This window comes from Falco cherrug, chromosome 7 (assembly GCF_023634085.1).
Source record: "Falco cherrug isolate bFalChe1 chromosome 7, bFalChe1.pri, whole genome shotgun sequence".
Classification (NCBI taxonomy): Eukaryota; Metazoa; Chordata; class Aves; order Falconiformes; family Falconidae; genus Falco; species Falco cherrug.
The window spans coordinates 70,472,151-70,488,796 of NC_073703.1; the positions used below are offsets into that span (position 1 = coordinate 70,472,151).

General features: G+C 47.0%; 2 protein-coding genes across 4 annotated transcripts in view; one reads left to right on the top strand and one right to left on the bottom strand.

Moving 5' to 3' along the window:
• The window catches only part of CKAP5 (cytoskeleton associated protein 5), a 54,264-nt gene extending 50,696 nt beyond the window's left edge, over positions 1–3,568 (top strand). For both annotated transcript variants that reach the window (XM_055717326.1, XM_055717328.1), the window contains one exon: positions 1,131–3,568. In XM_055717326.1, coding sequence (XP_055573301.1) covers positions 1,131–1,385 — 255 coding nt within the window. In that variant the 3' untranslated portion in view covers positions 1,386–3,568. The remainder of the gene's footprint in view (positions 1–1,130) is intronic.
• A 1,428-nt stretch (positions 3,569–4,996) lies between these two features.
• Positions 4,997–14,505, bottom strand: F2 (coagulation factor II, thrombin). Of its 2 annotated transcripts, none has more exons than XM_005438729.4 (14): positions 14,353–14,505; positions 13,267–13,430; positions 12,295–12,319; positions 12,039–12,089; positions 11,412–11,517; positions 11,202–11,332; positions 9,660–9,956; positions 9,144–9,257; positions 8,755–8,881; positions 8,112–8,279; positions 7,607–7,780; positions 7,251–7,429; positions 5,645–5,715; positions 4,997–5,244 (listed from the first exon to the last, which is right to left on the bottom strand). In XM_005438729.4, exons 1-14 carry the CDS (start codon positions 14,429–14,431, stop codon positions 5,101–5,103), a joined length of 1,830 nt encoding a protein of 609 aa, XP_005438786.1. In that variant the 5' UTR covers positions 14,432–14,505; the 3' UTR covers positions 4,997–5,100. The 2 variants fall into 2 exon arrangements, with proteins under 2 accessions (XP_005438786.1, XP_027660584.1); XM_027804783.2 differs by having other exon boundaries at positions 13,267–13,433; positions 14,353–14,500.
• Positions 14,506–16,646: the final 2,141 nt, after the last annotated feature.

Genomic DNA, 16,646 nt, shown 5'->3' on the forward strand with positions numbered 1-16,646 from the left:
GTTTTCTGTGCCAAAGGCACAGATTCCAGCTGGAATTGATGATTTTTCATTGTACTGCATGCTCTAGCTATTCACTGCATGTCACCGTGCCTGGTATGGATGGCTTTAAACTCATTACTCAGCCAAGTAGCCTTACATTTCAGTCTGCTCAGTTTGCAGCGCTGCTGTACATGCAGGTTGTTTCTACAGCCTTGTGGTTTAGTATCTTCCTTTGTCGCCTAGTTGAGTCTCAGAAAGGTTCAAATAACTATTGTTCTCTAAACTTTAACATATATTGACCTCTGAGTTGAATGATGTGGAAATTGTAGATCTTTATTCTCTGAAACAACCACAAGAGCTAAATGAAGACTTAATGTTTTGCTTTATGTATTTTGGCTGTGTGGATACTGAGGCACAGAAATGCTGAATGAGCTTAGTATTGGAAACCTGTGGGCTGAAATTTTTAGCAATTTGGTGATACGCGTTAGGAATCTAGTGCCCATTACTGAAGTTCACACTTGGCCACATGAGAAGTGATGTTCACTCTAGGCAGTCATCCAGGCATGTCGCTGTTTTAATCTCTTAACAAAAACTTGCCTGCCGGCTCGCAGCTCTGAGGAGGGCAGATGTTTCCTAGATGATAGTAACAAGGTAATTAACACAGACTGAAGTATCAGTTGGTAAAAGAACAATGAATTGATGTTTTAAGTCTTTGGCAAGGTGGATCTTGCCAATCAGTCCAAGTTTCCTTTTCTCATTTTTCCAGAAAACTCATTGGCTGTTGATGCTGCACACAGGCATGGACTTTTCTCTTGTGGTGTTAGAATTTAGACTGTCCAAGACTGCTGCAGGCCATCTCAGTAAAACCTGGTCTGCTGTGAATTTTTGGTCTTTAAAGACTAGTTCCTTCGTGTCCCTACTGCCATCTAGCTAAACTACTTAAATGATAGGAATTGAGTATTGTAGTTGGCTTTGCATGGTCCCGACTTTGATGGCAACTGACTGTCACTTCAGATTACCTGTGTTGTATTGCTCCTTCCCTTTCCTCTGTTCTTAGTGTTTCCTGTGAAGATGAAAAGCCATTGATTATGGTTTGTACTTCTTACATGGCTTTTGCCGCTGTCTTAACACTTCACTTTCCTCCCCTGTAGCAGGAAGACAGACCACCTCTTACGTCTCTGCTCTCTAAACCAGCACTCCCTACAGTTGCATCTTCTACAGATATGCTTCACAGTAAGCTCTCCCAGCTCCGTGAATCACGGGAGCAATACCAACATCTGGACCTGGACTCCAATCAGACTCATTCCTCTGGCATTGGAACTACCCTGGCTTCACCCTCTTCTGCAGCAGCTAATATTGATGACTTGAAAAAAAGATTGGAGAGAATAAAAAGCAGTCGCAAATAGGGGTGCGAGACAGCATCACTGTTGCTTGGGCTGTCTTCAGCTTTAGTTTACTAAACTAGAAGTCCTCATAGTTAAATGGCCTCATTTAGGCCTAATGTATACAAACTGGTTTATGTATAATACAGTGGATTTTGGGGGGTTGAGTCATTGTGGCACAAGTATTTGTACATACTTTGCTTCTCAGTGAGCATCTCTTTGACAATAGAAGGCTGTCTGTGTATTAGTTTTAGTGTACAGACCTGTAAACAACCATCCTCTTGTTCAGACTAGTTTCTCATAACTTGGGGTTTTTTTTAATTTGTAAAATTGTCTTTAAGATCTTTTCCTAGTTCTTAACTCTTAGAAGATCTCTAGTGATACCGCTTTTAATTTTGTGAATTCTTCTCCATGTAATCCTTGAACTGTTGATTCTGTATGGACACATGGCATGAAGTAACTAATTTAAGTGTCTTTTGTAAATAAAGTTTGCATTAACTATACCAGCCTCTGTAGGAACAGCAGTGACTGCTGGTTAGAGAGGTCACTCTCTATTCCTGAATGTTAGTGACTGGGCATCTAGAAACTGAACTAAGCTATTCTTGACATGAACCTTGGGGTTTGGGTATATTATAAGGAAGATGAGTGAATATATACTATCTGTGGGTGCAATCCTGAGACTTTGCACTCTTCCTTCTATGAGCAGTAGTGTATTTTTCATATAGTTGTTTTTTTGTTTTGGAATACGTTTCTGTAACTTGAGAGTAAGTTGAGAATATTTAGTTTGCTGAAATGCTTATTTTACGTTATCTAGTCTTTGTAATGCCTTTACCCAGATTAAGCATAGTCGCATTGGTGTACAAATGCTTTCTTTGAGGGGGCCTGCTGCTGTTGATACAGAATAGATTAGCAGTGATGTACAGTCAGTGGACTCGTTTATCCTGAGCTCATTTGGTTAAGCAGTCTTCCTTGTGCAGGCAGACCTCACCACCACATTCTTTTTGCTCTTGAACATCTGAAGTCAGCAAACTCTGCTAATTTGTATAACTAAGACACCTGGTAGTGCTAGTCTGGGAAAGCTGTAGCCACTGCTTTTTGTGCAAGAATGTCTTCTGGTTAGCCTTTTTCAGACGCTGTAAGTATGAAGATGAAGACATACACTGTGTAGCCTTTCTAGCCCTTTCATCTCTGGGTAGGTGAAGCGTTTTCACCTTACTACTGCACTTCCATGTGAGAGCTGGTTGTGAAGCATAAATTGCACATCTGTTCTGTAGCTAGAACAGTTATTGAAGAGTTGGACAGGCAGGCTTAAAATAGCACACTTCTGCTCTAGATTTCAATCTGTTCCACGTAAGTGCTGCTTTTGTTGTTCGCTCTGTGGGCCAGCAGTCTCTGCATTAGGGCCATTACCAAAACTATCTTGCCTGATTACAGTAAAAATGTGGCTTTCAATTAGTACCTGTACAGCAGATCTATGCCAGAGCTTCTGCAAATTGGCTGAAACCTTCCTTTTACAGGGCCCCTAGGCTGGGTTGCAGTTGATACAGTACTGCTTGGTGCTTATGGTGAGTTTGTACGCTGTGATAGCAGGTGAGTTGCGAGCGTTCTCCATCCTGTGTTAATTGACATGATGCCGTTCATTGCTCCACCGCCTTGATACGGTAGTCGAAGTCTCCTTTTCCTCACCTGAAGTGGGCATGCACTTTCTTATGGAACAGAGCTGTATGACAAGTGGAGGTTTGGCCCTCCTTGGTATGTGCTGAGGTTTTGTACATTTAAACTGGGGCTGTTTGTGAATAGTTTGTGTTGGCTGGCACTAGCGTTACTGCCGCTACCTCTCGATTACTAGCTGCTTTTCGAAACTTACTGACACTTAAATCAAGCCGTATGTTCCTTTACCATGTCCAGCAGATGTTCTGAAGAGCTGTTTGTTATTTAGCTCAGGATGTTAAAACAGCAATGCCTGCAAACCTGCATACAACTGTTCTTTAATTTTGAAGCTGGATTGAAGTGAAATACAGGAATAATTGAGTAGCAGAAGATAGAGTTGCTTACTATGAATGAGTTTTTGCCCTGTGTCTCTGTAGTGTTTGGTTGGACTCAATATCCTGGGAGTTCTGAACTAAAACTTGTGCACATAAATTAATAAAGCCTAATCTTTAGCCCAGACAATATTTAAATAACATTAAACTGAATTTTGAAAATGATTCCTCTGTATTGTTTGTAACAAGTCAGTATTAACAGTGACTTACTCCAGAAACTGTATGGTCCTCGTTCCTCTCTTAGAGGTTAGATAGCTCACAAATGGTATCTAACCTCACAAATGGTTAGATAGCAGTGAAAGGGTGAGGTTAAATTTTTAAATATTAGAAGGGCTAAACGTTTTCAGTGTCCAGCGACTGTGGTTACTGATGACTTTAAGCAGTTGTGGATCTTGAGCTCTCGAGCTTTCTTTCTTCAAATGTCTTTGAGAGGTGGTCGTTATGCTTTCTTTGGGCAATCAAATTGGGCTGTCTTCGGGTTGGTTCCCAAATGAGCCATTTTCAGGGAGGTGGCCAGACAAGTAATGGATCAATAGCTTTGTTTATATCTGCCTAATTTTAGATAGTTACCTCTACTGTCACTTTCTCAGCACAGTGGCTCTGCTGCTTAATATCTTAGGAAGCACCAAAAAATTTCACTGTTGCCTGTTTCTGTGATGTGATGGCACTGTGAAAGGAGCTGTAGGAATACGGTGTCACAGGGAGCAAGGACAGCTTCCAAATCTCATTATTTTAAGAGAGAATTGTGCTGAACAAATTGGCTAATCAAGAATGTGTTAATTGCTGATCCTCAGTGGTCCAGAAACTGCTGCTAAAGAGGAGATCATGAAAGAACTGAAACTTCTTTTGGGAGTGATCCCTAAACAGGCTGTATAAGCTAACCAAACGGGTGTGGTGTGCAGGATGCTTTCAGTGCGGGCCCTTTGACAGTAACTGTGCGTAAAGCGCTTCCATCTGCATCAAGCTGTGCAGGTGGAAGATACACTTGGAGGACCCAGCACCACCTGCCATGTCCTGCCATGTAGAAAGGTACCGCCATATAGTAATGGAACTGCCACTTAATGTATTCAAGCCCATATTTCTCTGTAGGATGAACTGCGTACGGCTGGCAGCTGTAACTTCTTAAGATGCTAACCTTGTGAACATGGTGCTGGTATTGTTGTCTGCTGTTGTAGCTGAGAACAATGTCTGTCTTACCAAAACAGGTCATAGTTGCTTTGCTTTTTACATTGCTATTGGTGTTGTGTGTAATGCCACAGTTACTGCAGAGTGATCCTCTCCCATGCGTTTTGGGCTCCATTTCTAGAACGGAAAATGAGTTGACTTGAAGGGAGGAAATGGATGGTGCCAGGGGGCACAATCGTGCTTTCTGTCACTGACTTAAGGCTGTCATTTGAGGTCTAAAATCTGTTGATGATCATAGCTGATAGGCAGGAGGAGAATTTGAAGCACAACAGGTAATTAGCAGGTACAACTGATGCCGTTCCGTTGGTGCTACTGTGACTGCTTAGATTCAAGTGCAGCTAAACTCAGCATGAACAAAAGGAAGAAGATGGGTTTGAGAACTTTTATTTTCAAGGGACAACACTCTCCTTTGAGTTGTAAGGATGTGACTTGTTTTACTTTGGGATCTTCTGTGCTAATGTTTTTAAGAAGTGGAGCACTGTAGCAAAACTGAGAGCAAGTAGATGCTTCCTTTATTGCCCGTGTTTTTCAATGGCTTTTCGCATCCACTTTTTCAGGCGGAATACATGGGTGTAAAATCCATATTTGCCATCTCGGTCACAGCCTTCTCCCCATGAAACTATTCCCACTTGATACCAACGGTTGTCATCAGGGTTCTAAAGCAAAGAAAAATAGGATTAGCACAAGGAGCAAGAGACTTTCAGATCTAAGCCTTGAGTGTGCCCCAGCCTGTTTAGTGGTGGATACTGGTTTGGAATTCAGACTGGCATCTACTAGACGACACAGCATGTTGGAGTCATTTTTGTCTTAAACCTCTAAGTGAGAATTGGCCAGCACTCATACATTCTGTAGCTGATCTCCATACGCGCTGAGAACTCAGTACAGGAATGGGGCTGGATGACTGCAGGGTTTGTCTCAGTTGCGCAGCTTGGGCACGAGATGGGCTTGCTTCAGCCACGTGGCAGTCTGTCTGCTGCTGGTTTTTTAGACTATTAAGAAAGTTCAGCATAGCACAAACCTAGCTCCATATGTTTTATGAGCTTAACTTGAACATACCTTCATTACGAAAGGTCCCCCACTGTCACCTTCACAGGCATCTCCTCTCTTTGAGTCTTCAGGACTGTAACCTACAGGCAAGAAGAAGGTTGGGCATTTGACTGCAGGGGGAGTGCCTGGTGTTGGCTGTCTCTTTCCCTCGAAGGATTGCTGCATAAATTTTCCAAGAACTATGAGATGGCTTACTGCTTCTGTCTACTAAATTTAAGCCCAATAGTTACCTTAGCTGTTTGACATGTAATATAAACAACTAACTCTGCTTCTGTCTTTGCAGCATTCCTGAATCCACCATCCGTGCTCTCATTCAGTTTCCTTTCATGAGAATTGCCGTCAGTGTCAGCTGCCACCGTGTTCAACAGCTGTAGCTTGCACTGCTGAGCCCTTCATTTGTCTTAAACTTCTCCGTGTGTAATATTCCATGTACCCTGTTCTTTCTTTCTGTTTACTATGGAGACACGTTGCCATCCTAATTTTCACCTTCCTGTCATTCTGCAGGCTCTGTTCTTTCTGTTCCCCAACTGTCTGTCTTCCCTTTCCTCTTTGTAGCAAGACTGTAGGAATTCACTTTAGTTCATCAGGAGTTAGTGTCTTTGCATTTTCCCATCACCTTTTCTGCTGTATGTCTGCATCTTGGCTATTTTTTCAAGAATCTTGTCTTGAAAAAGAAACCATAAGAACACTGTATTGTCAGTATGCTCAAACTGGCTTCCATCCCCTAACTCAAGCAATTGTGTGCATTATTAGATGTAAGCAACACAAACTCAGTCAAAAATCACTGGAGATTTGTGTGTAGGATCTGGTAAAGTCTGTGCAAATGAAGCATACAGCAGAAAGTATGGAAGTGGTTACATAAATCCCTAGTCTCTTTGTAGCTTGAATTCTGTGTTTGCTTCCATTCTCCCTCAGAAAGGGTATAGTGCCAGAAGAGACTTATGAAAGTACAACAAGGATTTTCAAGTACAGAATGCCTTCTATATTAGGAAAGATTAAATAAATGCCTCTCAGCTTGGAAGATAAATGACAGAGCTGTAAAGGGTCCATAAAATAGCATATGACACAGAATTTTTTTTCCTATGAGTATAGATGTGTACCTCTTCAAATGTATTGGGAAACCTAACACGAGGAACTAACGTTTTTCACACGTGTGTAACTGCACTGTGGAGCCTCTTGCCACAGAACTTGTGGGTGTCAGTATGAACAGGCTCCAAGAGGTTGAGATGAGCCAGCAGAGAAGAGGGAGTGGTTTGGCTACTGTGTAGGCTAACTGGTGTGCAGTCTTTAATTTAGGAAGCCACTGAACTGTTCTGTATACCGGTGGAAAAAATAATTTTATGTGTGCTCAGTTCTCTCACGGCTGTTGCTGATACCTAGCAGAGTCATGCCTTCAGTTAGCCTGCCATTGCACGGTGTTAGAAACTAGTCAGAGCTGTAAGTTCTCCAGCCTTCCTGCTTTCTGAGAGCTAAAAATCCTTATCATAGAAAGTTACTCTTTATGGAGGACATTTGCAAATCTGTCAGAAAGTAACCTTGCTGCCTGAGCCCCACCAGGAGCTCCGAGCCCTTGTCTTCTGTGACAAGTTGGCCTTGTGTCTCCAGTGCTGCTTACCTGCACAGAACATGTTGTCAGTGACTTTAACTTTGGTGGATGCCTTGCAGATGTTTTGGTCTACAATGGGCACATTGAGCTGTTGCAGAACCGTGGGGAGGTTGTTTGGGCTAGTGGCCCATGTTTCTTTCAAGTTTCCCCAACCAGTTACCCGCCCTTTGTAACCTGCCAGCATTAGCCTGTGGAAGGAAGCATGAATATAATCAAATGGATTGCAACAGCTTTCTCCTGCCTGGGTCTCTTGCTGCAAATAGCCTAAATAAAGCATCTTTTTCTGGGGTTGTTTTTTTTTTTTTGAAGGCCCAAAGGACGCTTTTGTCGCCTGTGTTTTTAGGACTGTGGGACAGTCTCCTCACCTCTGCACGACCTGTTTGGTAGGCAGGCAGACAGGATGGATGTAGTCACTGAAGATCATGGGCCTCTTCAAGTGCATGAGTGCAATATCTCGGTCCATGTTCTCTTTCCAGTTGTACTTGGGATGGATGATGATTTTATCCAACAGAGCAATCTTCTCTTTATCCTTCTCATATCTGAAAGAGTCATGAAGGAAAGACCTTGCTGTGCTTTAGCAACTGAGTCTTCTGGGGTTCGTGATGCTCTCAGGCACCGTGTACCCTCTGAGACAATACTGTCTTTACATGGGAGCACCCCTTTAGAATTTCCATGCCTCTGCTTTCCCCTTCATTTTAACCTTTAGGATCAGCAAGAGCAGCAAACAGCAGCTCCATTAGATCCCCTTTGTAGAGGCATGTGACATTGGCTATGGATGTTTCCTTGGATACTGAGTGACAGCCCAACCTCACCGTATCTCATTACTCCAAGAGGAAGGCTAGTTCATTCTCATGCCATCCAGGCTCTTACTTTGCCCTTATGTGCTTGCCAATCCGCACCAAGATGTCGTTTGTAGTTAAGTTCTTGTCCCAGGGTGGGTAATAAAGACAATGAGCAGCAGTCAAGATCCAGCTGTCACTGATGAGGCTGGCACCACACAGCAGCTCTTGAGGACTCTTCTTGTAGAGCATCACCTGCCTGAGAGACAAGGCGGGAGGAGGACTTAGCAGGACTAAGGGCATGGCTGGCTGAATGGACCTTGGTGTCATGCAGAAAGAGCAGAATTTGCAATAAGCAGAGAAGAGTGTTGCACTATGCTGACAAAGACAACTGCATAACTGGCTCCTAGCAGAAGTCTTCCATTTGTATGTAGTCAGCATTTACCCTGTTTACTTCACCTGGAGAGGTTTTCTCTTCCCCTCTGCTCCAGCAGAGCAGGAAAGAGGAAGAGGCAAAGGTGAAATACACCAGTGCACGCACTTTCCCAGATGGTTGTGTGCTTGGCTCGACGAGAGTTTCTTTTCAGCTATTTCAGTACTGCCCTGTCCACCACTTGGAGAAGCTTTGATTGGAAACCATAATGCCTGCATGCTGCCGCGTTTTTTCCCCTTGCTTGAACCAAAGAGAAGGGAGACACAATTCCCATGAAGGACTATGCAAAGATATAACTTACCAGGGGGAGCTGCCAACTTCTGCGTCATCCCCATGGACAACTCTGCCTCCGATGTAGGACGCCAGCAGCTCCTTCTCACTTTTGTCTGTTACCTTTTTCTTCTCAAATAAAGGACGAGTGCCACAGTCTGAAAAAACAGGCAATCTGGCTTTGTTACTTGACCTGATTCACAATGGAGAAACAGCTGCAGTCAGCATGCTAAGCTGGAAGAGCCTAGGAAGGAAGTAACTGGAGATTGACTTTGGAGGGTCCTTCAAGGAATTTAAATATCTCCCTGTGCTTTTGACAGCATTGGCAAGCTGGTGTTTCTGAGGAACAGTGAGTGCCCTGTGAGAAGAAGCTGCAGCCTTTCTACAAAGCGTGATGCTGTATCTAGAGTTCTTGCTCACCTGCTTCGCCAGAACCAAATGTTTTGTCATCAAAGAAGGTTTTGAACTCTTGAGGAAGGATGGTACGCCCTGATATTCCCTCCAGCTGTTCATTCCCATCCTCTAGCGAGCTGTCTGAGAGAGACAGAAAGACAAACATGGTAGAAGGCTTAGCTACTTTTCTATATTTATCATATGTTTCCATAATTTTTCCATAATCATCAGCAATGTAAATGTTCCTTTCCATTCCTTCAGATGCATTGTGTGTGTGATGTTTTAAAACCACTGCTCTTTTTAATGCCCCTTGTCCACCATTGGGAGTTTTTAGGGAGAGCACCTGAGAGCTATTAACACCTCTATACATGTACGGCAGGTGCGTATGTGTGGTATTTGGACAAACAGGACTTCCCCATGCATGGTGCACATACCACCTCGCCTGTGCCTCCCAGGCTCAGCACTTCACCCCAGTCACACGTGCTGGTTTTGTTTGCCACTGCCCCACAAGTGTGCCTACCCAAACCAATGCAGGCTTCTCACCGCAGTAGTGCAGATTGCAGTATTCAAAGTTGGGTGGCTCGTCTGTGACGCACCAGACACCCTCGTCATCACCGTCTGGGTTCCGACAGTAATTCTCTAGCAGCTTCACCTCTGGATCAATGTGTTTTCCGTGGAGCACTGCTTTGGCTTTCTCAGAGTTCCACGGCAGGCACTTTGCTCCAGTCACGGTGACAGAGAGGGTCCCAGTGTAAAACATGCCTTTCTCTTGTTCACAGGGCTCCGCTGGGGCTGGTGGTGTGACCCGTGGGGTAAATTCAACTGTTGTCCTTTCCTCACCTGGAAAGACAGAAAGCTGTGATTTAAGACAGCTTTGGGCTCAGAAGTGCTGTCAGCAAACAGCAGCGAAGCCCCTTTACTAAAACCTAGAGTTCCCCAGGGCATCATGTTCTGTTGCTCCCACCATGCTCCCGTGCATGTGGTGTCCCTCTACAGTATTGCAGTGTTGGTGATGGCTCTCTCAACTGGAGGTTAAGGTGAGGCTGGTGCTGTTCACCCTTCTTCTTGCCCTTTAAGATACAAGGGACAATATTGTATTCCTTTCTGGCGTATCTTCGAGAACCAGCTCAAGGGATGGGTAGGTACTTCAGGCATTGTGATGCTGCCGTATTAGAGCCTCCAATGCCTTTTTCTCAAATGTGTAACTAGACCATATTTGGGGGAGCCTTTTATCATGATGTGCTACTAAATAGCAAATTTAACTTTTGCCAATGTTTCTATATCTAATGATAAGAAAAAAAAAAAATTCCTGCCAGATTTTCCACACTTTTTCTTGCAAGTGTCTGAATGGCTGCAAGCTTCAAGCAGCATTTCCCCAGTGAGCGGGCACCAGATAATCTGCTTTGTGGCAGTCATTTGGCCCCAGGCTGCCTTCTCCTTGTGCTCTGGGAGAATCCCCACATGAAGAACTTCTGCTGTGAGAAGATTCTCTGCTTTCTACTAGTTCTTCCAAGCCGCAGGGGAGACAGCTCTCTATTACGGAAAAGTGGGAAGGTATAAATGTAAGGGGAAAGGTTCTCTTGCCTGTCAAGTGCAATAATAAGGGTGTTTTCGCTTTTCTTGAGATTGTGGGTATTAAACTGCACCCCTCTGTATGAGTGGATGTTAAGGTAGGCAGTCAAGTACAAGCTGTAGCATTTTTTTCTTACAGGTGGGAATTCAGACAAAAAAAACCCCAGTATGACTCCTTGCTGTCACTAATTAGAGGTGCTTTTGAACTGGCAAAACTGCAGTAGATCCCAGAGGACTGCTGTTACCAGCTCTAATTTACATCTAGATTAGTGTAGTCTAGAGAAACAGTGTATTAGAGGAATTTAGCTAAGGTGTACGTATGAACAGCTCAATGACTTTTCCTCCTCAGCCCCCTTACCCGTTGAGATGCAGCCTCTTTTCTCCATCTGGCCTCTGGTCATGTAAGATCCCTCTTTCCTTACCCTCTCCCCTTCCTTGAGACATCTAGTACCAGTCTGAGTGCAGTGTTCCCTGCCAGCGAAGGGCCTGCCGGGACGCAGCGCTGAGGCATACCGCACACTGGGATGGGACACTCCTCCCGTTCCACTGTTGGGTCTCGAGTGTAGCACCACGGGCCTTCCGAGTTGTTGTCTGGGTTCCTGCAGTAGTTCTCGATGAGGTTGGGATAAACCGTGCCATTAAATCTACGAGGAACAGCTGGTTAGCCTGGGAAGGAAGGATACCCTGGAGAACTCTTCCGGGGTATGCAGGAGACAAACTTACTTCGGTATGTGTGGAAATTTGCTCGTCCACACTTGACATTCAATCCCTGATTTGGTGTAGCTAATTGTCCCCTGATAGTTCTGGCCCAGCCCATGAGAGCAGTTACCTGTCAAAATACCAACACTGTGTAAGCCAGGGCCAGTGAACAGGGATGTTGCGTTTTTCAAGGTCAGAGGTACCATCCCACAAATCCTTTTAACTTTTGCTGCATGTATGAGGCTGCGCGAGCAGCGGCGTCCTTTGTGGGGTGGGAAGGGCGCTCTCCTGGAGCCCTTCTGCCTCAGAGGGAGCTCGCCCTGGGGCTCTGTGCTTTGCTTTGGCTGGAGGTGCGGGGCAGAGAGGTTGGCCTTGGGGACACCTCTCTGTGGCTCAAGGAGAAAGGTATCTACCCCATGCTGTTTCAGTGGCGGAGTTAGGCTGTTTGTGAAATGGTTGTGGGAAAATAAAAGCGAAGATAGGAATTTTAAACTTCACACACACACACACACCCCTGCTGCTGTTTTTCTTTCTAATCAGGTGCCTCCACCAACTTTAGATTTATTTTTATTTTTTCTTACAACCTCTGCAGGAAGCAAGTTCCTGGCATGCACTGCATCTTGGAGATAGAGGTTAACGTGTATTTCTTACCTTCTAGACAAGCATTCAGAGCTGTCCTGGACTTTCTCAGGCCCTGACATACTAGCAAAATAAGAAAAAAGAAACACGTTATATGAAAGGACTCCAAATAACCATCTTAGTTTTAACTAGTTTGTCATCTAGGGACAAAATGCAAGTGCTTTGTCCTGGAAAGTGAGCTCTCATAAGAGGGTAGGGAGCCATCTCCAGGATGGGACAGTGCATCCTAAGGGATAGCATAGCACGTGCATGACTGGAAGCAACTTACCTTGGTATTTTGACCAAAATGCTTCCTGTAAAAAACAAACAAACAAGAGACACAGAACATCAGACCTTGCTTAGCTGCTGTAATTCAAACCAGCAGGAGAACGCCCCATCACAACACATGGAACAGACTGATTACGCTCTGTTTCGGTATCAATTGCTACGGGGTCCAGCAAAGTAAAAAATGTGATATAAAACCATGTTCCCATTCATCAGACCCAGGAATCAAGAGAGTATTGCTGTTTCTAAAAAGACCAAAGATGCTTACAACCTTCATCGACCTGCAGAGGAAGCAGAGCCTGGGCGACAGTGCAGAAGTCCAAGGAGCTGAACCTAGAACTTCGAAGGCCACAGTTCTTTGGATCTACATCTGCTGCGCAGCCTCGGGGTGAATGTATAAAAACACTTCACAGAGGTAACCCTAACTCCTGTTTATCTGTTTACTGTTGTATTTATGGGTGTGGAATTCAGCATGCATACTGGCTTTGGAGCTGGGAGCAAATCCCAAAAGGATGCAGAGCAACTTTAGGGGAGGGAGTGAGTCTGAAAGTCGGAAGAAGGAACAGACTGTGCAAAAGCTTCAGCTCAAAGGAGCTTGAGGCACCTGCACTCAGTGTTCGGTGGCTAAGTGAGCTCTTCTGCGAGTATCTTAGACTGTGACGGTTCAAATTCATGTGGCACTGTGCTGAACTAGTAGATGATGCAGTTCAGGACTGATAGGAAGACTCTCCGTTTCATGCTTAAAATAGAAAGGGAGGGAAAAGAACCTGAGCTTTGAGCTGCATTCCCTGGAGTGGCTCCAAGAAGGAAGCTCCTGAAGGGAGCCTCAGCTCTCCCTGGAGCACACACGCATCAGCCTCATTTGGTTCACAGCACCGAGTCTTACAACCCCAGCCCCTGGCTGCGTGTGTGACCTGCTGGTCTCTCACTACAGGGATGGGCTAAGGGCATGTTTCCTGGGAACCCCCGTACGTACCGTCTGAACGGTGGATTCAAGGGCTTCAAAAGCCTCCTCATAACTGCATATCTCCTCCAGGCACTCCCGCTCCAGGTTTCCCTTAAGCATCTCTTCCAGAAATCCCTTGTTGGCACGTCGTGGGCGCTTGAGCAGTGACAGTGCCTGCCCCTTTTCCAGGAAAACTGCTGGGTCAGAACACTGCCAGTCAAAGGGGAGCTTGCAGTGGAGGGCCCCTTTGTCTCCCCTTTCGGTTTCCAAAAATCACACGCAGCTGACATGATGATCCCACAGCCCAGCCTCCCCCAGTGCACCATGCAGAGGAGAAGCACCGTCAGGTCTACCCCTGATGATCAGAGCAGGCTCTCTAGAATTCATCTGTCAGGGCTCGCATCAGTAACAAAAGTGACGGGAATCCTCTGCTATCCTTGGCAAAGCTGCTCTGCTCATACGCAGTTTGGTAGAGGTTTGTTTGCTTGGAGCCTCCTACTGCTCCCTGCCAGCCACTGTGTTTCTGTCTTGCCAGCCTCAGACCACTCCGATAGGTACAGCTTGGTTCTGTCTTCGTGGTCTGAGACCTGTAGACAGGTCTTCCCCTACACAGAAGCGGGTCAGAGAGGACCTAACCTCATGCTAAGAAAAGACAGATGAATTGGAGGCCCTAATAAGAAAAAAGGGGTGGTGAGCAGGAAGGGGGCATTGCTGCGTATGACCTCAAGTTTAGATAAGGTATAGCTGGGAGGCAATGGAGAGTTGCAGCCACCCAGGTCAGCTGAGGAACTCTAGCCCAAAAAGGCCCACAGTTGTATCACACGTGGTTCTGGGCTGAGCCACATTCCCCCTCCCCACCATCTCCCAGGTGACCCGCAAAATCCACTGAGCTGTTGCCACCAGCTGCTGGCTGCTGCTGCCTCCTCCTGTGCAGGAAAGCCCCATGCTCACCCCACTCTTGGCACCCTTTCGCTCCCAACTTCAAGCTTTTAGAAGGTCCTCCTCCCTTACCAAGAAAACCTACCACTGGCTTTACCCCTGGGAACAAATAACCCCATTGTTCTTCCTCCTGCCACCCGCTGGTACTGTCCTTTCCATGGTGCCGGTGAGGCTTACCTCCATCATGGCTCAGCGTGAGGTGCAGGAGGCTAGACAAGAGCAAGCCCCGCAGCACACTGGTTCTGTTGCGCGCCATGCTGCACAGCCCTGGCTGCAGGGGAAATGCGAAGGGAGCAGAATAAGCGGAGTCACAGCCCCGCTGGGTTAATATTGAACCAGAATGAAGAAAGAGGACTCCAGAGGTCGTGGTGTGTCAGGGACAGTGGGACTGAGGCTTCTTTTATCCCTCCTCTCTTGGCATCTCTCCCTCCCTTCAGGGCATCTTCCTTTACTTTCTTGATTGGTGGAAGCCAAGCAAAATGTCTCTGGATCTCCACGGGACTAAAATTAGCATCCCATTTTGTAATAGGGAAGATGGCATGAGGAGAGAGAGGACAAGCTCGTCCCAGGGCACAGGGAGAATGGGTTGGCATGGCGGGGTCCCTGCCAGCTCACAGCCACCCCAGCCGGAGCAGCCTGCTCCTTTTCCTTCCTTGCCACTCTGCTCCTTGCAGCTCTTGGCACCAGCGCTGCCTCCCTGCCACGCTGTTCTCGGAGGCTGTACCCTCGTAGCCTCACACGCAGCAAGACTTCGAGAGCTCCTTAGCTGTTCCAAGTCCTTCTCCTATTTTTAGCTGCAAGCCCCACTGGCTTTTTCCCCTAGAGTCCAGTTGTCTTTTCTCCCTGCAGCTATCAGCAAGCTCAGGCCCAGCTATTCTGGCACCAGAACACACAGTTTAAGCCTCTCCCATCTCCCTCGCCTCTGCCAGGGAGCAGAAGGGGTGCCTGCAACAGCTCATACGGAATTTAAATTTTCTTCCCAGTTATGTCAGCAGTGCCATTGGCAGTGCATGCTTCCCACTGCGCTACAATTCCCAGTGGAGTGGAAGAGGGTGAAGCAGCATGATGTTTGGGCTCCCACTTTTACTTCCACCCAGTAGAACGTACAAAAGTACCTCCAAAAGGAAACAGAAGCTCTGATGAGCAGGGAGCTTGCACGCCCAAAACCAGCCAGAAAAACAAGGGTTTTCAGGAACAGGGAGGCAGGAATAGTCTGGATGTCATGACATCAGCTAGCATGCCAAGACTACCAAGGGCTACTGGAGCTGGGAAAAGTAACGATTCCTACAGCAAGCAGAAAATTGGCAGGGTGAGAAACCAGCAGAAGAAAGCAGGGCAGGGTGGGGGCAGCCTCAGGAATTGCCACATGGCACGAAAGAGCTTTCTCCCAGCAGGGAGCATGTTTTGTGCTGTGCCTCCGTGCAGCAGATACATCTGTAATGTTTGTCTCCATAGAAGGAGTGCAAATATTAGCATTAGGGTGGCTGAGGAATGACTGTGGCCACTGGTACAAAGAGCAGTTGCAGAGGCTTACTCCCTCATCTAAGAGGATCTCCTTTTCTCACCCATGCACACCCCTGGACTTTGGAGAGATACATTTAGGAACAGCTGGGTTGTCCCAGGTGGAGATAACCTGAGTGGAGAAGCGTGTGGAGGCAGGATTAGGCACAACCCTAGAAACACCCCGTGTTATTTAGCAAGGGGAAGCAGCATTCAGGCGGAGCGTGCAGGCAGGGACACAAAGGAGGTGTCAGGGTGCAGACAGGTTTTGAAGAGTGGTGAGGTCAGAGCTGCTGCCACCCCATGTGCAGCACCTCTGGTGGGAGAAGGTACAAACAGCCCCACATTTGTGTGAGCCCAGCAGAGGACCTTGCTCAACTGTCATAGAATCATGGGATCAGTGAGGCTGGAAAAGACCTTTAAGGTCATCGAGCCCAACCGTTACCCCAGCGCTGCCAAGCCCACCCCTAACCCGTGTCCCCAAGTGCCACATCTGTGCGGTTTTTAGGCACTTTGAGGGATGGGTGATCCACCACCTCCCCGGGCAGCCTGTTCCAGTGCTTGACCACCCTTCCTGTGAAGGAGTTGTTCCTCATATCTGATCTAAACCTCCCCTGGTGCAACCTCGGGCCATTCCCCCTTGTCCTGTCGCTTGTTCCGTGGGAGCAGAGACCGACCCCCCCTGCCCACAGCCCCTGTCAGGCAGCTGCAGGGAGCGACCAGGCCCCCCCAGCCCCCTCCTCTCCAGGCTGAGCCCCCCCAGCCCCCGCCCGGCTCTGGACACGCTCCAGCCCCTCAGTGTCCCTCTGGCCGTGAGGGGCCCAGAGCTGAGCCCAGGGCTCGAGGGGCGGCCTCACCCGTGCCGAGCGCAGGGGGACGGGCACTGCCCCGGCCCCGCTGGCCACGCCGTGTGGGACACCAGCCGGGGCGCTGCTGGCCTCCTGGGCCACCCGGCCCAAGCAGCATAGCAT

Excerpts from the sequence above, each read along its gene's own strand:
- F2 (XM_027804783.2), bottom strand. The coding sequence starts at position 14,431 with ATGGCGCGCAACAGAACCAGTGTGCTGCGGGGCTTGCTCTTGTCTAGC. Across the intron at positions 12,090-12,294 it reads ATTTTGGTCAAAATACCAAG|TATGTCAGGGCCTGAGAAAG; the intron begins GTAAGTTGCTTC and ends TTATTTTGCTAG. Across the intron at positions 8,882-9,143 it reads ATTTGGTTCTGGCGAAGCAG|ACTGTGGCACTCGTCCTTTA; the intron begins GTGAGCAAGAAC and ends CTGTTTTTTCAG.